We start from the raw sequence: 26,074 nt of genomic DNA, 5'->3' as shown, positions 1-26,074 counted from the left end.
AACAGCTCACATTGAAATTATCATATTGTTTTTCATGCTTAATTTTTTCCAAGCAATGTTGTTATAATTTATGTTTTGAAAAACTAATTCAAAATATTAAAACATGCATTTTATAAAATTAATTTATTCTGATGCTTACAGAAAAAAGATAGTACATCAGTAACTTTCATGCATCAACACTGCTAAAACTCAAAAGCTAAAAATATGTTGTTAATTCTAAATAAGAATTTGAACACAGTTCTTAAATATTTTGTATTATTAAAATGTTTACTGGAATAGCACAATTTTAAACTTATTCTAGTGATTAAAATAATTAAGCATACCACTTGTTTTGCATGCACCTATTCCCTGAAAAAAATTTCCTGAAATAATTGTACGTAACTATAAATCTCAAACATGCATAATTTAAGAACAAAAAGTTACTAAAACAAGTAAAACAAACACATACTTGGTTTCATCCATCACTTCTACTTCAGTAGGGGCTGTGATGGGTGCATTTGAACGTCCTGCAGTGGGGTCATCTGTGTTTAACTCTCCATTTGTAGAACTTACAACCTGTTTGAAAAAAAATTTTTTATATATGTATATGTACACACACACTCATAAATATACATACATATTAAATAGGTTATACAAGGATAAACATAATTAAGGTTAAAGTATTTCAGTTAGAAAGTTAATGTGAGGAACACAAAACAATATGTAGCTGTTCATAACTAAATACAGTAATAGGTCTAGCATTTTATTAAAGATCAAGGTCATCTAATATATGCTTTTCAACTTACTTCCTTTCCTTATTGAAATCTGTGTCTTCTGTCTCCTTCCCTCTGGTTTTTAAGGCTAACTCCTACATGTATGTCTCAATCAGTTTCCTCTTGTATGCCTATGTCCTTTGGCACCTTGCTATATCACGAATTACTTTCTTTGAATATTGAAAAACTTCAATATTACTCCTTCGAATGGATCTTTCACTTCAATCTGCAATTATGCTCAAGTCTCCATTTCAAACTGCCCATTTAAATAGAGACAACACCATTCATTCACCCAGTTGTTCAAACGCAGGGGTCACTGTGATTCCTCTTTAACTTAAAACCCACATCTAACCCATAAATGGCAGATCCTGTTAAATCCTTCTCCAAACATATCCCATATCTAATCAATTCTCACCATCTCTATTACTACAAGGACTCCAGTCCAAGCCACTATGATCTCTTATGTGATTAAGAGCAAAAACCTATTATCTAGTCTTCAGCTTTGTCCCCCACTCAAATGTATTGTCCACACAGCAATCGGGGTGCTTCTTTTAAGATGCAAATCACATCATGTATAGCTCCCTGCTTAAAACTCTCCAACTGTTGGCTTCCTGTTTCACTGAGAATAAAAAATCTATATTCCTTACACAAATTGACAAAGTCCCACATGATGTGATGCCTGCCTACCTCTCTGAGCTCACACCACCTTCTCTGAAGCTCACTAGCCTCCATCCAGTATGTCAAGATTCTTCCCACTTAAAGGCCTTGGCATTACCTATTGTCACTGCCTAGAATTCTCTTCCTATTTATTAGCTGACTTCTCATCTTTCAGATTCTCAAACGGCATCTCTGAGACGGGCCTTTTCTATCACACAGCTAAAAATTTCTATGCTGATACAGCATAGAAATTATGTTACACCCTATTTTAAATTATTTGTACAGTATTTATCAGTATTCATGTTTTTCTTATTTGCTTGCTCATTTATTTGTTGTGTTTCTTGACATCTATCCCCACCTCCATTAAAACCAAGCTCCAGGACAAGAGAGACCTTGTATTGTTTCCTGCTATGCCTCGCACAGAATAAGCACTCAATAAATATTTGTTGAAATAAATGAATGCATGTGTGCATGAACGAAATCCTGAAAAAAGATAAAAATCATCAGGAAATTCCCGAATTCTCCCAAATTCTCTTGTTTTTGCAAATTTACCTTATTGTTTTATTTCTTCCTTTTCCCTCATCACTAAACTTTTTGGAAAAAAAAATATATATAACTCACCACTTCCATTTTTATAAAATTTTCCATGTGTTTATTCCTTTACTCCTTGCAATCAGTTCTCCAACCCTACATAAGAACTCTAATAAGAGTTACCTTAAAGGTTACCAATGATTCCTACAAAATGTATTCAGGACACTTTGCTCGGTGCCTCATTTTCTTGTACATCAAATAACTTGGAGCTAGCTGATCATTCTGGAGTAAGATGGGTCTAGACTCAAAGCCTAGCTCTACCACTTACCAGCTATGAGACTCTAGGAAAGATACCTTACCTTGCTAAACCTCAGTGTTCTCAAGTATGAAATGGTGAACAGTAGCATCTAATTAACAAGGTTGATATGAGGGTGAGATGAGATCAATACATAAATGTCAATATATAAAGCACAGTGCCTGGCATATGGGAAGAGGTCCATAAATGGTGGACATCATTATCACTATGTTTTATCTATAATCATGGCTTCAACTATCACCTCTAGGTAAAGGACTCCCTGGGCCTAACCACTCACCCATATCCTCAGTTTGCTAAGCCAAGTTTGGCACCTTAAACTCTGCATTTCTAAAGGTAAATTTATCCTACTCCCTCTGAAATGTATTCTCTTCCCATGGCTTCCATTTCAGTTAAAGCCCTCCCATCTTCCAGACTTCCAGGCTCAAAAATCGAAGAATTCTCTTTGATGCCCCTCCTACCCACTATCTAATCTCTTTAAATGAAATAAAAGGTTAGCAACCCTGGCATGGGCTACAGAGTTGACAACTGACTATTACACTTAAAAGTAGTATTTATAGTACCTTATATTTCTAAGTTCTTACTTTAGTCTACAACATGCTTAGGCACTGTTCTAGGTATTTGGAATACCAAAGTAAGCAAGATAAACATCCCTGTCCTTCTAGATCTGACACTTTAGTGCAGAGTAACAGGACCCTCTCCAACTCCAAGGAAAGTATTAATATCTACAAATCAACCAATATATTTGAGTTAACTTAGGAATTGTAGAAATTCAGTTTCCTATATCCTATATGGAATAAGTACTTAGAAATGAACACTGCAGTTGTGGCTACAGCTGAAAACATACAAAACTGCCTTGATAATCTTCAAAGGCAATCTAAATACTCTTACATCTAAGCATGCCTCTCCTTTTCTGGGGCACTTGCTTCCCCCTTTCTGTTACTCTATTGAACTGTAAATTTTTTCTCTTTATTTCTCTCTCTCTCTGAAAACACTTAAAATAATTATTTGTTCTAATTAATGAACAATTTTGTTCTTTATTCTTAATTTTGAAAATGTCAATGCCTGTGCACTAAATTGGAAAGGAGACAGAAAGTAGTATTCTTATCTCAAATATTCTCCACCACCTTGAACAGAGTGTCTGTATCCAGTACATAACCAAATAGTTCACTGAACAATTTCCACTGTTCTTTTCTCAACAGACTATTCAACAGGTTTCTTATTCTCCCTTTTGTTCAATGGCCCTAGACAGCTAGGGGGATGCCACCTCAACTTACAGGCAGCTCCTCTAACATGTCTTCCCTTATTTTAAGCAGCATAATTGAAAATTAAAAACCCAGGTAGTCTAAATTCTAGCAACATTAATTACACATTTTCTAGCAACAGTGACTATACATACACTGTAATTATATAATCTGATTTACTTCAGTTCACAGAGGAAGACTTTTTATACCTGACTTTGGTAAACTTTATTTTATTGAAATGTTTCAAACCCCATTTTACCTGGTTGATCAGAACCAGATCAGAAGGAAGCAACATCTTCCTTTAATGTAATTTTTCCAGGGTTTCCCAGATTCCCCAATCCTCTCAGTAATCCTCTCAGTAAAATATCCCAAGTTCAGAATAGAATCACTGTGGTAACAGAGTTAAGATAGGATACTGCTGTTGACTTTCATAAAACTGGCCTATTTAACACCAGTGACTTGAGAGTGTATCATGGCATTAAAAGTATTTTCACTTAAAATTTATGTCTTTTTGCAAAAGGGTTTTGCAAAGAAGAAATGAAGATATAATACTGTAAATAATATATCATTATATTCCTGGAAGGCTAAAACAATCAAATATGCACAAATATTTTTATAAGCCAAATTCTAAAGAATAGTTCTGTTAAAGTGACATTTCTAGAATTATAACTTGACTAGAAGATGAGTCTCTGAAATACTAGTGTACATCAGGCTGATTTCTTGAAAGTACATAGAAATGACAGATATTCTGAGGTTTGACATTTCAGAAAATAATTCAGGCATTATATGGGATTGTTGCTGTTCTTAAAAAAAATTCCCTCTGACATTCCCAATTTGACAAGAAACTTACTACGGTTCTTATTTTAAGAAGATAAAAAAAAAAAGGCAACTAGACTCCAGTTTTACCGTCACAATTTAAGAGGGATGTTGGAGAAACAGCCCACAAGCAAGTGTGAGACATAATCATAAACTTAACAGATGCCTGACAAATCCAATTCCAAAAGATGTTATTCTTATAGACTTTAGAGTACAGACATAACATATAGTATCTTTATTGTCAATGATTTTTAAAAGCAATTAATGTACTTTCCAAATATAATGAATTCATACAAATTAGTTATACTACTGTCTTCCTTCTTTCTTTCTTTTTTCTTTTTTTTTGAAATGGCATCTCATTCTGTCGCCCAGGCTGAAGTGCAGTGGCATGATCTTGGCTCACTGCAACCTCCACCTCCCGGGTTCAAGTGATTCTCCTGCCTCAGCCTCCCAAGTAGCTGGGATTACAGGTGTGCACCACCACGCCCGGCTAATTTTTGTATTTTTAGTACAGATGGGGTTTCACCGCGTTGGCCAGGCTGGTCTCGAACTCCTGACCTCAAGTGATCACCCGCCTCAGCCTCCCAAAGTGCTGGGATTACAGGCATGAGCCATCACGCCCCTCCTGTCTTCCTAATTTCTATTTGATACCTTGTAAGCAAGATTACCAAGTAGAGCCTTGATACAATGTATGAATTAACCAAATATATTAATTAGCCAAATTCTTATCTAATAATCCATTAGAAATACTAAAACATTATATATTTTATTTATGTATTCAGCTTTTTAAAAAGGCATCTATAAGAAAGCACACTAATGAGATATGTTAATAGTTAAAAGAGTGACTTCCAAATAATTTCCTGAACCTGTGCTACAGTATACATATACTATATGAAACCAACTTATTTACATATCCTAAAGACTAAAGGTATAATTGATACTCTTGGTATTCCAAAAGATGACCCTAAAGCACAGACAGTGACATGCTCACCAACTTTCAACAAAGATAAGCCAAAATGGATTTTCAATTAACTTTCACTTAGGATAATTATTTTCCTCGATCATCCCAGTCTTCAGAGATGTTACTGTAAATGTTATTGCAAAAAAAAATAAATAAATTCATAATGCTGATTTACCCCAATGATACTAGATAAGGAATTTCCTAAACTAGATTAAAGGAGATGAACTATAAATTATTTATGTAATAAAGGCACATAACTATACTCTCTCCACAATCTCTCTTTTGCAGATTTCAGTACCCCAGAAAACTATGAATAGAAAGATGTGATTGTAATAGTCACTAGATTTTGTTCCTTGTTAATAATTGCGTTTTCAAATATTTTATAGACTGAAACTAGTATTAGAAATGTTTTAGAAAGGTCAGTATTCACAATTAATGTAATTGAGATAATAGTATCTAGTATTCCTCTTGACTTTTAATCACATATGTTTTATTATCATCTCAAGATACATTTATTATCATCTCAAGATAGTCCTTTTCGGTTATCACCAACTGTATTTATTTGTTCTGATGCTTCATTGGCTAAAAGATCAGACTGCTTATTACAACAATGAATGTTATTCTTTCATTTTCCTCAACAATGCCTGGTTGCACAACATATCTGCACCATTTGTAATTCTGCCCCTTTTTCTCCCAAGTGCTCAGAGTCACATTATTCATTAGATTCAAACCAAAGACTGTACAACTATAAGAGATTTCCAAACAATCAGGAGGTATACATAGTACATGTACATAGATAGTACAACCATGTAAAATAGTTTTTCAGCAGTGTCCTTAACATTTGTGTTTTTCCCTTTGCTTACAGTTGCCTCTATATAGGATCAGATTTTCAGCTGGCACTGAGCTCAATGGATTTGTGCTACAGTGAAAAGCACAGCTAAAATGGAATTAGAGATTAATACTATCTGTTGTCAGTGGTATATTTTAAAACCTAATTTTGGGGATCTTGATTTGCCATGTAGAAACATATCAAAAAGGGGTAACAAATGAACTTTTCCTTTCCCCACAGCCCCATACCCAACTAAACTCCACCTTCTAATTCTTTTCAAAGCCTTTCATTTCTTGCTTATCCCCACTACCCAGAATTTTTCCTCAACTACAGACTTTAGACAGCTGTATCCCTCATTTAGACTTGTCTCCTTTCAATCTAGTGTCCAGCCAAAGCCATCTTTAGAAAACACTAATCTAATCAAATTTGGTCTCCTAATTCCCCTTATGGCTACCCATTATCCTCAGAATAAAGCCAAATTTAGTAACGAGACCCGTTAGATCCTTCATGATTTACCTCCAGCCTACCTTTTCTCAGTCTCATTTCTCAACACACATCAGCTTGACTAAATCAGCTTCCTCAATATGTCTCTCTCTCTCCACAACCTTATTCATATTGTCTTCTCTGCCTGGTATACTCCTCTCTTGACCCCTTCTATCTTCAGTTCATTAACTCCCACTGATTCTTTACATCTCAGTTTAGATGTCACTTTCCCCAGAAAGTCTTGACTCATCCAGGTTAGGTGCTTTTCCTATCAATTCTCCTAGTACCCTGTGCTATCTCCACTTATCACCCTGCCTGTTCATCAGCCTCCTAGACTGACTTCTTCATGGACACAGCCACCGTGTGTTTACACACTTCTTTTCATTCAAAAAAACCTAGAAGAGCCTAGCACATAATGAACACTTAGCAATTTGCTGAGTAATGAATGGCCAAGAAACTGAATGTGGTAGGTCTGATCTTCTCAGCCATATTTATTACTACCAATGATTCTAAGAGGGAACCGAGAGGGGCACACTTGATTCCCCTAGGGGTTTTCCAGAACACAGGCTGATACAAAATAAAGTTTGTAGATATCTGAATATTATGCTTAGTTTCGTGAATGGAAACCGTTTATCAAATGTACAGCTGTATCTTTTTAGCTAGTGACTTAACATGACTGAACTAAAGAGATAAAATAAGAAAAATCCCATTCATCAATGCTTTCTTTTGACTGTACCTCTAATACTTCACTTCCCAGAGATCAACAAAATAAAAATACTATTCAAGTTTCTTAATTTGGAAAAACAATAGATTCTACTTACCTAACACTTCCTAAGCCTCAACCTCTATGCTAAATACTTTTTTTAAATTAAATTTTCATAACAAAACCATAAGGTAGAGGAATTGTTAAAATCCTCATTTACTAATAGATAATCTTGGCACAGAGTTTGAACTCAAATCTGACTGCAGAGCTTGGGATCTTAACTGCAATATCATCAACTTGGTAACTCTCAACTTGGTAACTCTGTCTGGTCTGCTATATAATAATTCTGGAAAGGCGGGGAGTTCAAATTTAGACTCTGCTGGTAATTTCTACTAGAAGTGCATGTGAAATAAAACCTGAGGATCTTTCTATAGGTCAAAATGGCAAGAGGTTTCATCTTATATGTCAACTCTAAACAGCTTGGAATGATTTTCAGTGCTGCACTGACAGCAATGATCAGTTCCAAGGAAAAGACTGCAATGACAGTGAGGAGTTAAAGCCATAGTTTTACCGAGGCTCATTTTAAGTAACTGTTGATTCTGTTTCTGGATATCCTAAACCTGCATCACATTTCAATACCAGACAGTGACCTATTAATTATGGAAATGTCTTTCCTCAAAAAACTATCTGATGACATACTCTTAGTATGTTTATTAAGAGTAATTTTTTAATTGCCATATAAAGTCTTTGCATCTCCTGCAAAGCCAATGCTTGAAAGTTTGTTCAAAGGGTGATTTAATGACCATTGCACAAATAAGCCCAAGGCAAATTCTTCTCATACTTTTGTATTACTAAAACGTTTTTTTCTCTTTATCTCCTCCCTTTATCAGATGAGAATAATATTAATAGAACATATTGTTTCCCTTTCTGCCTTCATTCAGAATCAAACATAGTATTCAATTATAATAATATTAGTTCAAATTTTAGGCACTTTTCTTTGCTCTTATTATGTTTTAATTTATAATTTCATTAGTCCAATTACACAAGGGTCATATTACAAATTTTCAAATAATTTTGAAAGTGTATAGGACATAAATTATAAATGAATTCAGTCTTTATTTTGGAGTGGGAAGGATTCAGGCATGATCCTACTTAGGCTGTCATATTAGTCCATCATATCATGTGTCAGTTAATATTATAAAATACATGAAGTCAATGAAAATACCATTCTTTGTTTTACCTATATAGTTCCGTATTGCTAGAAACCTATTAAGTTAATCACTTATTAAATATTAGGATGAAGTCAGATGCAGTCTCAGTAGGCTGAAAACTCTTAGAAATAATGAGAAATGAGCAATGTTCAAACATCTCTGTGAAAACATGTGAAACAATAAACGTGAAGTAGTGAAATAATGAATGAATAATGAAATTCATTCACCCTTTGATAGTCCAAAGGAATCCCACGAGCCACCTCAAGGAATCACATAAGAGTAAGAAGAGGCTAAGAAAATAAATCTGGTAATTGTACAGAAATGGTAGGAAAATTTTCTAATAGTGCCTTAATTGTTGAACTGAGCAAAACCACTTGCACACATACACACAAACTTAAAAACATGTAAACGTGTACAGATACATACAAAATATAGTCTGTGTTATGCAAATAGAATATAATTTGCTGAATTAGCTTTTCTAACTATATGAATTGAAGTCATAAAAATGTTTACAATTTAGACACTCTTGCCTCTAAGTTCTTCACCCTAGACTTTTATAGATCTACTCAAATAAGTCTACCACACATTACTGAAAATTCCATAAACTACAAAATTCTACAAAAGTACTCAATTATATAATTTAAATTACCTCTAAAATTTAATGATGAGAAAAACGTGAGAGCTCATAAGATTTAATCATGATTTAATTTTTAGAATTCAAATCAAGAAAGAATAGAATCCAGAGTACAGAATCAGTTGATTAAATATATACACTAAGAAAAATGCAAATTTGATAAAATGGCAAAATATTCAAGTGAAAATATGTACAGAAAAAAATGAAAATGTAAAAAAAAATCTAAATTGAAATGTACTGGGATAATATTTGTTATCTCACTTACTTTAAGCTGGCTTTTAGATTACCTTAAACCGACATTTTAAAAGACAATACAAGACTCAGCAATCTTTCCCTATTTCTACAATATACATAAATGATTAAAATTTATGGGACAATGGAGGGCAGAGTATATACAGTAGCGATCTCTAAGTGTATAAAAAAGGTGAAAAGAAACAAATCATAAATAAGGGACTGCTTTGAATTCATCTAAAAAGCCATACAATTTATTGAGGGGAGTATTTAATAAACACTTGTTATTAAAATTTCCATCTGATATTTTCTATAAGTACAAACAAAACATGCTATTAGAAAAATTAGGGTCATGTTTATTTGAACAATTAATCAGAAAGTACATTCTGAGTACTAAGGATGAAAAAAGATATTTAACTGATTAAGTTTGAAGGAGGCAAAGTCAATAAATGGGAAAAAATACAAAAATGTTCTATTAATTAAAGCATTAAAAAGACTGATCTTATTGTAAAGTCAAGTTTAATACCTATTTCAAGCATAATCCCGTTTGTTTTTCTAATCTGCTGTATGACTTAAATATTGTTGCATATAGTTGCAAAAACGAACAAAAGAAAAATCTTGGTATTCCTGATGGTCTTTCTAGACCACATTAATTTTGGTTTTTCTGGTTAAATAACAAAGGAATAGAATTATGGATAGAGTAGTTCAGCAACAAATTTTCCATTAAGATATGAAATCATGCCATGAGTTCCAAAAAAAAGGGTTAGTTGTATAAATCTGGGTAATAATCACTCATGCAAAAATCAGAAAATACCTGTACCGAGCCACCATGTCTGTCTGCTGCAAGGTGAGCTCTCAAATGGTGGGGATTTGCCTGCTGGGAGTCCCAAGCTGCCCTGTGGTCTGCCGACTGCCATTTATTTAATGCATATGGCATGCATGGAAGAAGAAAAACCCAATATGTTAAACATTTTATCCTCATAATATATAAAACAAACGTATAAAAGGAAATTTAAAATACCCTTACTATTCTGAATCATGGTGCAGTTATCTTTGTATACAGAATGTGGAGTGATTTTAATTAAGTTGCCAAATTGTGTAATGATCAGCAAATAAAAATAAAATAGAACCATAAAATTTTAGAAGTAAAAATACTTTAGAAATCACAGACTCTACCCTCTAGCTTTAAAAATGAACTAATAAAGAACCAGAAAGGTAAAAATGCCATGACCAAGAAAGAACTCCAAATAAATCCTAGGCACACTAGAAGTCCACCCACTGTATTTTTACACAGTAGAGGTCATCACTGGTTTTCTGATGAGGAGCTATTTTTAGCAAGGTACAAATTATGGCCCTTAAATAACTGTACCTGAGATTCTAAAAATATTTTCTCTCTTGCTTAGTCCCCCATTTCTGATTGTAAGGATAATATGAGAAAACAGAAAAGTTCTTTGAAAAGGGAGAAGCACTATACAGAATACTATGAGAATATGACAAAACAATTTTTTTTCTAAGTGATAATCCTACACATATGAATCTCTTTGCTTCCTTGATCTCCTTTTACCTGGTTCAAATTAAGGAACCCGTGTCTATGAAATAATCTGAAAATTCTTGATGTTTTTAGATCCCTTGGCAAATATGCATGGCAATAACAAACATCATAATCTACCAGTAAAATTAAGAGTAGTTTCTTAATAGGGGTCAACTTCTGTTACAGGAAAATGTGGACAACACTAATAAAAAGTAGGGAGAAGAATATACTATTTAAACTTTATTACATGTTTGGTTCTGAATTAGCTGCTTTATATATTACCATATTTTGAGGTAGATATTATCATCCACTTTTACTGATGAAGACAGTGAGACATTAACCACTTCCCTACAGTCACAGACCTACCGAGGAGTACAACAAGAATTCCAACTCAGAGCCTAATGCTCTTCCAATAATACTACCCAGCTCCTTACCAAAATTAAATATATTCTAAAGCCTTCAGTACTCTTTTTTTTCTTTCTTTTTCAAACAAAGTCATGAAAATCTTGCCACAAAGTGCCAAGCATATTGGAGTATGGAGAGCCTCAAGCATATTGTTGGCCAGAACCTTAAGGGGAGAGATGTAAAATTCAAGTAGACACATGAATACATGTTCTGGCACTAAGCTTCCTAAATTGTACAATGCAAAATTACATACTCTGTGGCATAAAGTATGTCATCAAAACTATGATAGTTCTACAATGTCTTTTCGTTAAACCCTCCAAATCCACAACCAGAATTAAGCAGATTTGTAGCTTAAGTTGAAATCAATCAGATGAAGTCAAGTCTAGACAAGATCAAAGAATAAAAATGATGCTAAAATTGAGACAAACATCTAGGGCAATGAGCAATATTTTGGGGTCATGGAATTCTCTAAGAATATAGTAAGAGCTACACGCCCTCTCCTGAAAATAAACAATTACACGTACCCAACAATTTCAGGATCCCCTCAACTTAAATCTGTCATTTATCTAGGGGCATTACAAAGGTTTAAGTCATTTGAAATAATCTTTCTTCCTCTGGGATTGTGAACTGTGGGTTTCTCGTAGAACTTAAGCTGCTTAGTGGTCTAGAGATATTTAAGAAGTTTTTTTTAGATATACAACTTTTCTATCATGATGAAAGTCTGTATATTCACATCCCAAATTCAATATATAAGCCTATCCTAAAGAATTGCCTAAAAATTTTATATATATATGTGTGTGTGTGTGTGTGTGTGTGTATACACCTTACATTTAGTGCAAGATGGACTGGACAAGTGAAACATGGTTCCCACCCTCAGTGAGCTTACAATCTAGTTAGCAAGACATGTCTGAAACATGTAGAAAACTAAAAGTCTACAACATTAGATTTATAATTTAATTCAGTAATAGAGGAATTTCACTTATTATAATACCTAACAGCTCAACTGGAGAATTTCAAAGAATACCATATTAATCTTCTTCCAAGTACATTCAAGGAATTAACTCTGGTTTATAAAACACAAAGTCTCAACTTCTGAGCCATTTCTTTCTTTATACAGAATCTTTTCACAGCACTCTAGCTATTAACTAATTTTGATTTATATATCAAGTAATTTATGTATGAGATGCTTTATAGTGCCAATTTTTCTAAGTCAAAAATTTAATATTAATCTTTTAAAACTGGCCATGCTACATAGCATAATATTGTTAAACAGTCCCTAAAATGTAGCATTTTATTTTGCTATGATTTTTAACAAGTGGTGTTCTTTCTTTTGATTGTCATCCTGTTTTAATCTTTAATCTTCACTTAAACTTTGATGGGATAAACAATATAAAAGTCAAAAACGACGGCACACTATCCTTCTCCAAAAAGGATTGTAACAGAAAATTTCTAGACACTCCTTAACTCAGCGTGATAGTAAAATTTTTAAGTCAAAGATGTTTTCAATAAAACTTTTTTACCAAAAAAAAGAGAAAGAGAGAGAGAGAAATTAAAACATTGCCCAAAAATTTCAACAGCTTTCTATTCCTTTACCTGGCGAGGAAACATGAACTCTCTACTTGACCAACTTGTATGCCTTATCTCAGACTGACTCTCTACTCCCTCTCTAATCCATCTCTAACTACTTTCCGCTCCAAACAAATTGAACTGCTTGCTATTCCTCAAATTCTCTATTTTTAAACTTCTGCTTCATATTTTATACTATTCACTCTCCTCAAAATGCCCTTATCTTCATTTCCCTTTAAAAATTCCATTCATTCTTCAGGTTCATGTCAAAAGCTACCTTTTCCATAAAATCTTCATAGAGCCCCAAATATGATCTCCTCCATGGTACTTTATTAGTGTTTCACGAAATATAGCTTATTCTCTTTTTAAATATAGTTATTTCTGTATTTATTGTAATAATAATAACAGTAACTGTAGACACAAGAGTTTTGATTGAATAAAAGCCTACTGTATGCTCTAAATTAACATGCATTATTTCCATTTTATAGATGAGGAAACTGAGGCTTTGAGAGATTAACTTATTTGCCCAGGGTCAAGCCATATCCATGTATGCCTGATTCTAGAGAACTGAGTGAACTCTTAGCTACAACACTGCTTTTAGACACTGGTGACAAAATCATTCTTAAAGGTTATACAGTCTTCTTTACTTCTGAATTTCTATAATGTGTAGAATAGAAGCTTTACAATAGCAGAAATTCAATAAATAATTTATTGAACTAAACTACAGTTAGAAAGATCAAGTGTTATTACAATTCATTCCAATAGGGTATCCAAATACTTCCATTCTAATAGAATATCAAATATTCCTAAAAGTTTACACTAATTTGTACCATTAATTAAGGATTTATGATTAAACATTTTAATGCTAATATTAAACTAATAAACCGTGAAATTAACAGAAAATAGTTTATTAAAAATACGTATTTTCAATCCTTCAGTCTGTTTTATCTATTGAAGAAAAAAGTGTATGTTTCAATCATGAAAGGAAGATATTTCATATCTAAAGGGCAGCAAACCTGGTTTTTGGATTGTTGCATCTTATCTCTGTGTTGATGTGCTTCTCTGTTTGATGACAGAGCAGGATCTTGCTGAACTGCACCCACTGGAGTAGGCTACAATAGAATAACAATTGGTATCAATACATTCCATTTCAAAAATCTTATTTAAAACCATTTATTTAGCTGCTTAAAAGAATTAAGGAAAAAAACAAAAGACTGTTAAATAAACTAAGGCTTGAAAGCATCATTCTCAAAAAATATGTTGTTAAAGCTAAGAAGGTAAAGCAAAGAGAATATATCTACTTTTTAAAGTGTTTTTAAAATATTTAAATTCTTTATAAAGTACTTATTTTTACAACTACGAAACACCTAATGCTGCCATTACTTTTAGGCTACATTTTCATATCAAAATGATAAAATGTATATGTTTATTCCTCTCATTTCCAAAGCAAATATATAAATAGAATAAACTTTTAAGAAAATTAAAATAAAAAAACTAATAAAATTACCTATTTCCAATATTTTGACGTGAAGAGATTCATACAAAATTTAATTTTCATCAAGGCATTGAAGTATTAAGTTTATCATGAGAATATTACACAAAAAAGAGTATACTTGACATTAAGAACTAAATCAGGATGAAAAGTTAAAAGTAACTCTTCATGCTAAAAGGCAAAGAATCCAGATGTAGGGCTTTTCGAAAACTCAAAGAACACTAGTACGGCGCTACCTGCAGAAATGCCCTTTAAAAAACAATAAAATGAATCCTTTAAAACAACTATTTGTTCTCAACTCTTTTCAACTGAAGATATTGTACTATTAAAAAGACAACAGATACTGTAATATATTATTATATAGAACACTCACCAACTGTTTACCAATCCAGTCATATTCATAATCAAACATATATCCTTTTCGATCAAACAAGTCAGTAAAAAGCTTTCTTAAGTAGTCATAGTCTGGTTTTTCAAAAAAATCTAGCCTTCTTACATAACGAAGATATGTTGCCATTTCTTCTAGAAATAATATAAAAATTATTTGGATTATACTTTTCTTTAATACTCAATAATAAAATTAAGTATCTAAAAGCACACTGTATTATATAAAAACACTTGAAAAGTAACAAAATTATATTGCAATTTAAATTTTTCTGAGTTTAATTACAACAAAATAAAAAAGAGGAAAAGAAGGAAGGGAATAGAGACACAAGAAAAATGAGAGGTTTAGTTTAACAACCACTATTTTTGCTTCATTTCATTAGGAAAAGCTAAAATTTTTATTTTTATAAGATTATTTTTAATATTTGGTAGTATGAGAAGTTGAATAAGCAGTTTAATAATGCATGATTAATCACAAAGCATCATATTCAGTTTATAAATTTAAAATTTTATTTAAAATACTGGTGAGAACTGATTTATATGAAAGCATCTGTATTGGCTTGCTGGATTTCCTTTAGAATCAGTGACATATACCAACTAACTAATAGAGAATTCAATTTCCTAACCTTGGCTTTGAGCAATATTCTAACCAATTAAGCTAATAAAGGAAAGCTAAAACAAATCTCAAAAACATAACACGAGAGCACAGTGTAAGTCTTCTCTTAATTTCTAGTCATATATTTAACAATTATCTGGCAATATACAAATCTCTGCATGCTACTATAATTCCAAAATGTATTAGATACATGTATTTTTAAGGGTCATACTTTCCAGAAGAAAAAGAAAACAAACAAACAAATATATATATATATATAAAACAATGGGCAAAATGATGAGCAATTAGTAAAGCAGGGCATTTCACCATCAGGGCACAGAAAATCACTACAGTAAGAGATGGTAAGTTACACCTAGCATTCACAGGCAGCCCCAGCCAATAGGAAAAAGATCACACCCAGCACAATCAGGCAACAAAAGTGGTATGCAGTGACCTTCTTTATGTGGTGACTCTCCCACTATTCCACTTTCTAGCTAAGTACTTGGCTAATTTAATTTGGCAACCCCATTTTTCCCACCTTTATATAGGCTTCCTTAATGACAACTATCCTATCTGCCTACACTAAACTGCTAGTACTATTAACCAACATTAAAAAAAATCTACTTCTAGATATTATACCAAGAAAGGAAAATATATAATTAAAGTTTGCTGTCAATGAATAATATAAACAAGCTTGAGAAAGAGCTACTCTTACGTTGATAATATTATTATCACATTAATAACACCAGCTTTATACAGGAGAACTAGGGAATACTAAAGTGAGATAGGAATTCAGTATTTTATCTTCAAATTTAGTTCTCTTTTCACTTAATGTGGCTGCACAAATAAATCACAGTCATTATTTTAAAATACTAACAACTTATTCTTATTCCTTAATTGATGTAGAAACCTTAAGTAAATTTTTGTTCGCTTAATTTGAGTTGCCATAAATCTACTTGAAAGCAAAATTATTTTCATAAATGTGTACAGCTCCCCAATATAAAATTAGCCCCAAACTAGTGAGGTCAGTAAGGTTTTACTGGCCTTACTTAATTTAAGTAAGTTTAATTTGAAAACTAAACCAAATCATACTTCACATACCTCCTTTGAACTTGACATTGAGACCCAAATGACTAACACTGTATACCAAAACTTTGTAACTGGCATTTCTTAGCAAAAATTTTAACTCATTAAAAGTATATCACTAAAGAAAATATTACTTCAGCTGGTACTGATCAACACTATTAACAGACAGGATTTTCTTCTATTAACACCATTTGCAAAGCAAATACACAAAGTGTCCCTGTGGGTTCGGCATCAAATGCTGACATCCTTTAAATCATATTTTTAGCTCTTTTTTTTAAGCATAGAAAAAAATATGTATAAACTTAAGCAATAAAAATTAGCATTTCTAATTTTCTGTATATAATGTATCAACCTCACATTATTCATTACCTGGAAAATTTTCACATAACACTTCTATTGGTGTAGCCCGTTTTGTATCTCCAATTTTCTGATACCTCTCCTTTAATGTGTCGGCCTAAAACAGAAAAAAAAAAATCTTGAGAATGTGGTAATTTAAAAATTATTTAGCTGGGGCTGCACACGGTAGCCTGTAATCCCAGAGCTTTGGAAGGCCAAGGCAGAAGGAATGCTTGAGCCCAGGAGTTTGAGACCAGCCTGGGCAACACAGTGAGCCCTGATGCCTACTTACAAAATAAAATTTTAAAATATGAAAACTGTTTAGTTGGAAGAGAGGACCTTAATATCTTAATATTTTATGAAATTCAATAAAGAAACACAAAAACAATTACCTTTAAGCCTTGCCAAGGAAGACTGCCTCTCAGAAAATACATGAACATATGACCTAAAGCTTCTAAATCATCTCTTCTACTTTGTTCTGAAATACAAAAGAAATATAAATTTCACTTTTCTCTAACAGTTAAGAATGGAAGAATGAAGAGTTTGTTCTTTCATTATGTATAAATTAATTTCCAAAAGTTCAACACATAAATACAAAATACAGATCTAGTAACTATAAGTGACAAAATTATATCTATATAAATAATATTTTTACATTAAGATTACTGAGCATCTTTAAAATATTCCTTTATAATTTTTAGATGCTGTTAGAGATTTATTTATCTGCTTAGATATCTATTCATGGAAGTACAGGCCAAGGGGAAAAGAGTTCCATGGTCAATCAGAGTCACTGTATACTATAGCTCTGTCTTAAAGATTCAGAAGGTAACATATTAAAACTTCTGAGAAGTCTAGAATTTAAAATGTCTAACTTTTTCAACCCTGCATTTCCTAAAGTTATATGAGCACAAAACTTCCATAATACTCTCCATTAAATTAAACATGATTATGGAGTATTGTGTATAATATATTTTAAGAAAAACTTGTGTTTGACACATACCAACATTAATAACCCCTTCACTATCACAAAAAATACTCTTGAACAAACTGTCACTTTCAAGTTGTTGTTTTAACAAAATGTCATTTAGCACGTAAGTGAATAAAGACTACAGACTAAGGCTCAGGGAGATGCTTATAAATATTTGCTGACTGAATGATATTTCAATTTTTCTGTCACTGAAGTTAAATACTTAAGATTTCTTGATGTTTCAAAATAATACCAAAATGCTAACTACCAATGAGATAACACTTTAATAAGAGGATGTTTGTTTATGTGCAAGATGTTTTATCCACATGAACAATCATATTATCTAGGCAGTACTTCATGCTTTCAGAAAAGCAAACTTTTCAAAGTATGGATCTGCACTAGGATGAAGGGGCAGAAAAGGTTTTGATTTTTACTGTGTAAATATTCTATACTTATTGATATGGTTTGGTTGTGTTCACACCCAAATCTCATCATGAATTCCCATGCGTTGTGAGAGGGACACAGTGGGAGGTGACTGAATCATGGGGGCAGGTCTTTCCCATGCTTTTCTCGTGATAGTGAATAAGTCTTATGAGACCTGATGGTTTTATAAGCAGTTTCCCTGCACAAGCTCTCTTTGCCTGCCACCATCCACATGAGATGTGACTTGCTCCTCCTTGCCTTCTGCCATGACTGTGAGGCCTCCTCAGCCATGTGGAACTGTAAGTCCATTAAACCTCTTTCTTCTGTAAATTGCCCAGTCTCAGGTTTAACTTTACCAGCAGCAGCAGCAGCATGAAAACAGACTAATACACTTGTTTTCAATAACACCTGTTATGATTTAAAGATATTATGTTTGTTTTTATTTAATCAATATATATACTTCCACCAGACTGCAAGTTGCAGAAGTATACATCAAAATTCATAGTCATTAAGGCTACGAGATTGGAAGACTAGAGAAGAGATTTCAACTTCCCATTTCACATGCTAAAATGTGATATAATAGAGAGGTTTTTTTATTTCTTGCACTTTTTATTATAAAATGTAAGTATATGCTATTAAAAATAGCAAATTTTCCAAAATAAGTAGTAGCCTTAAAGTCCATCTACAACCACTAATGAAAGCGGGGATGAGAATATGAAAAAAATTAGTTATAACTTTTATAACAAAAATTTTACTTCATTAGATTCTGGTAGTCTTAAGGGTATAGTTCGATAAGTTTAAACAACAAACAAACCTGCATAACTACCACCAAAATCAAGAGGCGTTTCTAATGCCCCAAAAGGTTTCCTAATGTCTCTTGCCTATTATTCTCCCCCAACCCCCACAATACCATCAGCCTCAGGCAACCACTTATCTGCCTTCATCACTACAGATTAGACAGGTGCACATGAATGGAATCATACAGTATAGATTCGTGTCCAAATTCTTTCACTTACTATGTTTTCAGGATTTATCCATGTTGCTATGTGCAACCATAGCTCATTACTTTTTAATGCTGAGTAGTACATTACAATGTGTTTATTCATCTGTTGACAGACATTTGAGTAGGTTCCAGTTTGGGGCTATTGTGAATAAAGCTGTTATGAACATTCTTCTTGTACTAGTCTATGTTGACATAAATTTTCATTTATGTTGGGTTAATATCTAGAAGGGGGATTGCTACATGATGTTGTAAGTATAGGTTTAACTTTATAAAAAACTTCTATACCGTTTTTCAAAGGGGTTGTGTCATTTCACATTTCTACCAGCAATGTATGGGAGTTTCAGTTGCAAACCTGTCCAAACTTCAGTATGGTCTTTTAAATTTTAGCCATGCTAGTGGCTATGAAGTGTAAGCAGTAATAAATCCTTTCAGAAAAGCAAACTTCAAAGTATGGATTAACTGACTTAATTTGCATTTCACTGGTGACTAACATTGAACTTTATTTCATGTGTTTGCCTGTTTAAAAAATTGGATTGTCTTATTAAAAAGTTGTAATAGTTCCTTGTATATTCTGGATACAAGTTATTTTCAGATATGTTTTGCCAATACCTTTTCCCTTCAAGAAAACAGCTTGCTATTTTTTTGTTTTCTTAAGAGTATGTTTAAAAGAAATTTTACATTTTGATGAAGTCCAATTTATCAGGGGTTTTTTCCTCTTATTTTGTATACTTTTTGATATCCAATCTAGGAAATCTCTACCCACAAGATCGCAAAGATTTTCTCCTGTTTTTTCTTCTAGAAATTTTATAGTTATGGTTCCTACATTTAAACCTATTATTCATTTTGAAGTAATTTTTTTTTGCTTTTGGTGTGGAGTAAGGATTTAGATATATTTTTTTCAATATTGATATCTAGCTACTCTCATATAGTTTCTTGGCAAAACTATCCTTTCCCTGAGTTGCTTTTGCACCATTCTCAAAAATCAATCGACCATCTACGTCTAAGTCTATTTCAGACTCTGTATTCTGACCAACTTATCTGTATCTGCCTTCATATCAATACCACCCAAAATAAACAGAAGGACAAAATAATGACAAATGAGGAAATCAATGACCAGACAATGACCAATGGACAATCAGTAATGAAAACCAATGAAAACAAAAGCTGGATTGGAAAGTTCAATAAAATCATTAATCCTCTTAGCAGGCTAAAAGAAAGAAACACAAATTACCAATAACAGAAGAAACAAGAGGGGGCATCAGAACAGATCCCACAGATATTAAAAGAATGATAAAAGAATACTACGAAACAACCCAATAAATTAAACAACTTATATGAAATGGACAAATATCTTGAAAGCTACTAATAACTAAAACTGCCTCAAGAAGAAAATGTGAATAGGTCTGCATCAATTAAAGAAATTAAACTTATTATTTAAAAACTTCCCAAAATACAATTCAGATAGCATCGCTACTGAATCCTATTAAACAGTTAAAGAACAATACCAATTCTAAACAAACTCAGGATTAGAAGAGTTCCCAACTCACTGCATTACCCTGTTACCAACAACAGATAAAGACATTACAATTAAAGGAAACTACAAGAAGTATTCCTCATAAACATAAACATGAAATCCTTAAAAAGATAATACCTCACGACTAAGTAAGGTTCATCCTAGGAATGTAGCTTTGGTTTAACTTTTAAAAATCAATCAATGTAATTCACCAAAATAATAGAATAAAATATAAATCATATCGTCATCTCAGATACAGAAAAAGCACTTCACAAAATCCAACATGTATTAATGATTTAAAAAAAAATTTCAGCAAACTAGGAATTACAAGGCAACTTCATCCTGACAACAACTATGAAAAATGTCAACTAACATAATTCTTAAATGATAAAAGACACTCCTAAGATCAGGAACGAACAAAGATGTCCACTCTTACCCTTTCTATTCAGTATTGTACTGGAAGTTCTTGCCAGTACAAAGAAGCAAAGAAACAAAATTAACAGATATTCAGATTGGAAATGAAGAAATAAAACTATTGCTCTTTGCAGACAACAGGATTGTGTATGTAGAAAAATCCAAATAACCTACAGAAGGTCTATTACAACTAGTAGGTAAGTTTTAGCAAGGTTACTATATAAAAATCATCTGGGGCGAGGCTCGGTGGCTCACACCTGTAATCTCAGCACTTTTGGGAGGTCGAGCCAGGAGGATAGCCTGAGACCAGGAGTTCAACACTAGCTTGGGCAACATAGAGAAACCCCAACTTAAAATTTTTTTTTAATTAGCTGGTGGCTGGGTGTGTTGGCATGCACCTGTAGTCCCAGTTACTAGGGAGGCTGAGGTGGGAGGATTCCTTGAGCCTAGGAGGATGACATTGCAGGCGGCCATGGTTGCACCACTGCATTCCAGCCTGGGCGACAGAGCAAGACCCTGTCTCTAGAAATAAAAATAAAAATCAACTGGATTTCTATACTCACAACGAACAAGCAAAAATTGAATTTTAAAACCAATACCTTTACAACAGCATCCAAAAACAGGAAATATGTAGGGATACATTTATCAATGTATATGCAAGACCTATATATTATATGCATATAGTTTAAAAAACTTAAAATACCGTACATGTAAAAGTATGCTGAGCCCTACAGTAAGACTCTCTGTTAAGGAGAGGAACTCAATATAAAAGGCAATTCCTCTTTGAATTCTATCCAAGGGGAAGCTTTAGGCACATAGTGCCAATAAGCCACGGTCATAAGGTGATCTTGCCTACATGGTTCTATCAGAGAACAGTATTAGTCTCATAACCCACAAAGCATTTCAAAATTCAAGCCATAAATATTAGCTAGTAAAACAAATCTATTACTGAAACTCAGTATGAAACGCTCTTTACCCTCATAATTCCTTTCTTTGTGTTCTTTCACCAACTGACATATCTGGAAATAAATTTTACCATGTAGTAAGTTACAGAAATCACAGGAAGGCTTTCTCTTTGAAACACAGTAACTAAAGAACAGCCCCTAGGGTCTTAAACAGTTCTTTTACATGAAAAAAATCTCCCAACAGTAATCTGGCCCTTATTAAACCCTGTTCACATTTTTTAAAGCATTTAACTACAAAGGCCTGTTTGAAAATGAATGTTTTTCCACAAGGCCAAGAATCATTATAAGAACTCTTAAGGTATAAATCATGCTGCTATAAAGACACATGCACACGTATGTTTATTGCGGCACTATTCACAATAGCAAAGACTTGGAACCAACCCAAATGTCCAACAACGACAGACTGGATTAAGAAAATGTGGCACATATACACCATGGAATACTATGCAGCCATAAAAAATGATGAGTTCATGTCCTTTGTAGGGACATGGATGAAACTGGAAAACATCATTCTCAGTAAACTATCGTAAGGACAAAAAAACAAACACTGCATGTTCTCACTCACAGGTGGGAATTGAACGAGGAGAACACATGGACACAGGAAGGGGAACATCACACTCCAGGGACTGTTGTGGGGTGGGGGGAGGCGGGAGGGACAGCATTAGGAGATATACCTAATGCTAAATGATGAGTTAATGGGTGCAGCACACCCACATGGCACATGGATACATATGTAACAAACCTGCACACTGTGCACATGTACCCTAAAACTTAAAGCATAATAATAATGATAATAAAAAAAGAAGAACTCTTGCTATGAGCACCTAAAGAAACCAGAAGTGATTATTTTTCTTTACAATAGGTATCATTAAAGGTCCTTTTAAATAGGTCTTGAAACCAATTAAAAAGGTACATAGTCAATTAAAATTTTCCTCTTCAGGAATATATGTACCATACAAAATAATCAACACGTATTAAGAGTCTGTGTCCATGCTTCACATATACTATCTTTCAAAATTACAGCTACACTGAAAACAGTTATTTGTAACCCCAAATAAGGAAAGTAAAGCTCAGAAAGATTAAGTGACTACTTCAAAACTAGGTACCTAATAGGTGAAGGGCAAGATTTCAGCCCACTTGTCTGCATTTTTTTCAGTTTGGAAAGCATTTCATCACTTAATCAAATGTTGATTGGAAACCTTCTGCAATGCTTTTCTATTTAAAAATTCTACTCTTATATCTCAACATTATTTCTTTTTCTTTTTTTAAATCAGATTTCATTCCTCACTTGCCTAGCACTGTTTCCATTTCAATTGAAATTTCGATTCAATTTTCAACAGAAAAATATTCCCTTTTTCGTTAACTAAATTTATCGACGCCTCACACAGAAGCAGGAAGTTTTCTATGATACATGCATATATTTGCAAAAATAAACTTACTACTGCATTTTCTACCATAATGAAAAACAATGAGGCCAAAAGACATGTTGGCTAAGCTAAGTACAGACATGAGAAGACAAAGAAGATAGCTCAAACAACAAAAATTCTCCCTGAAGAAAGTGTAAATCATTTCTTTTAAGTAAAAAAAAGACAAAAGTTATCCACTACAAGGAAGTAAAAGGTTCACTATATTTCCTTCTTAAATATTAAAAGTTACTTTAGTTGGCACTACCCTAAAAAAAAAAAATACACCTTCGTCAAGATTCATTGAGCTCAGTTTTCAAAATTATATAACAAGGATTTAAAAAAAAAGAGAGAAAACAAACCTAAAAAGGAAAAGAACACAATTATGCAAGACAATACACAGCAACAGTTCACTAATCTAAACACCTAATCTAGTAATATAAACAAAACTTAGAAAGAAAAGTTTTCTGTGCAACTGAACCCAGTACATGCATTCACTTAATTCCTAAAGTTCTCTTGAAATCTGGTTCTCTTAATTTAGACACAATTCTAGTAAGTTTGGTGACAAGGTCAAAAGAAGTAAATCAAAGGTAGAGAAAAGCAAAGTGTTGCCAGCAGTAGCTATACTACATACAATATCAAAAAGTAAGGGACAACACAGGTGAAGGCCAAAAAAAAAAAAAACCCAAAAAACAAAAAGAGAATCCATTAAAAAGTATAAATAAAATTGTCTCCAAATTTATTTAAAGATATCCATCCTAACCTTCTCCAACTGATCTTGAGAATATTGCTATATAATAGTAATCATATAAAAAAACTATACCCTGAAACATCAAGAAAATATAAATTATGTTCATTATACTCTAACAAGAAATTATACATTTTAATTGTTAAAATATAATTATAAAATGTAAATACATATTTTTAAACTGCAAAAAAGCTGTGTGAGCAGCTTAAAGAGCAGGCCTCAGAAACTGGGACAATTAACCTAGAAATTAAATTATATGAATCACACCACAGAATGATAGCACAGAAAGAAGGCATTTTTGGAACACCATAATTCTGTGGTTCCTTCTCTCCTATTCAGAGAATTTACCAGTTAGAAGCTTGAAACATCATTCTTCTACGAACACAGATTTTTATTAACACTTACAAAGCAACTCCCAACTTATCCCTCAAATCCTAGTTTTTTTATTCTTGAATAATCAATAAAAATTTAAAAAGACTTGATTTTTATTTCAAGACTACTCACCAAAGAGAAATAGACATTATTTACTTAATATCAAATGACTTCAACAAGAAGACATAAAAGGGAAAAATAGTCATCCAAAGGAAGATTATGAGGTTCAAGGCAGCTGACAAAAGTCTTTAAAAAGATATTAAAAAGCAGACACATGATCAGATGTGACACAAAAACAATTCAATATGACAACACTAAAGAAAGTTTTCATGCAAGGACACCATGGAAATCCACATCTGTAACACAAAGCTTTATCAAGATTGCATCTTGGACAGAGACTTAAGCAGATATAAGAAAGGTATAAATGTGAACTGCAACGTCTGCTTTCTGAACATAAATCACCTAGTTAAGATCAACAGATACTACAAGAATAAAATGTTAATTCCTATTATGTGATTTTACACTATTCTTCTATATTATTATATTAGGGACATCTTTTTCCTTTTTAAGTCTAAGATAGTGTCAGTCTCCAAAAAGGAAAAATACTTACAAACCCATATAATGTTCCTTTGACCAAACTCTCTATTTTGAAAAGTTCATGTGAGCAAGAAGTCCTTGAGTGCCTAAGAATGAATGAATGGATGGAAAGATGGGTGAATGATAAGGCTTTAAAAGTAATCACCAAGATCCAGGCAAAGCAGGAAGGGCAGAAATAAGATATGCACAAATTAAAATCACATTAAAAGGTCATGTTTTCTCTGCTCCTTTTCCTTCTTTATCTCTTCCTGACTCCTCACAAAACCAAGTACTCTAAACTTAAAACACCACTATGTATTCCATATCCAAAGGCATCACAATTTACCAAATGCTTTAATTCCTCAGCATCCAAACTCATATTACCTTAGCTTACTCTTAATTTTTTAAATAGGAATTCATGTAATCTTAGAAACAAAATTTTTTATCTGTTAATATTACCCACCTACTTCTGAGTTTTACATGAAAACTGAGAAGCAGAGTGTTTATAAATGGGGAAAAGTAAACATTAAGCATTTGTTGTTTGCTATACCTGCCAAACAAATACATTTTTATTTTATTCCTGAAAGAGGAGGAAAGAGAGATCATTATAATAGTTAAATCTCATTTCCCAGGTACTGATGACTTTTCCTAACAATGATAAACATATCACACTCACTTTGCCATTTCTACAAATAGAATGCTGTTACATTTACCATTGTTCAGATAAGGAACATTAGGCCCTAGGGAAGTTGTGACTTCATGTCTCACAATAAAATAGTGGTGAACCTTTGTTAGTTGTTATAAAATAGTCTGTTAACAACTTCCGTAAAATGAAAATTTCTCACAGACACTGAACATGTAAATAAATATAGGTGTGCCTGGTTTTAATAGAAGTCACAATCCCAAAAGTTGTATAGCTACCCAATCATA

General features: G+C 32.8%; 1 protein-coding gene across 12 annotated transcripts in view; it reads right to left on the bottom strand.

The window, feature by feature from the left end:
- CSNK1G3 (casein kinase 1 gamma 3) overlaps positions 1–26,074 on the bottom strand; it is a 106,126-nt gene that overhangs the window by 11,506 nt on the left and 68,546 nt on the right. For 4 of the 12 annotated variants that reach the window (XM_055298986.2, XM_055298988.2, XM_063612967.1 and 1 more), the window contains exons 7-11: positions 17,153–17,238; positions 16,794–16,878; positions 14,733–14,881; positions 13,884–13,979; positions 449–555 (exon numbers count right to left, since the gene is read on the bottom strand). In XM_055298986.2, the coding sequence (XP_055154961.1) occupies positions 449–555; positions 13,884–13,979; positions 14,733–14,881; positions 16,794–16,878; positions 17,153–17,238 (523 nt within the window). Of the gene's footprint in view, positions 1–448; positions 556–10,179; positions 10,276–13,883; positions 13,980–14,732; positions 14,882–16,793; positions 16,879–17,152; positions 17,239–26,074 lie in introns of all 12 variants that reach the window. The other 8 variants (XM_055298980.2, XM_055298984.2, XM_063612966.1 and 5 more) reach the window with 3 other exon arrangements.

This window comes from Symphalangus syndactylus, chromosome 11 (genome assembly GCF_028878055.3).
Source record: "Symphalangus syndactylus isolate Jambi chromosome 11, NHGRI_mSymSyn1-v2.1_pri, whole genome shotgun sequence".
NCBI classification, from domain to species: domain Eukaryota; kingdom Metazoa; phylum Chordata; class Mammalia; order Primates; family Hylobatidae; genus Symphalangus; species Symphalangus syndactylus.
The sequence above is the reverse complement of the archived record's forward strand: the minus strand, read 5'-3'. Positions and strand labels throughout refer to the sequence as shown.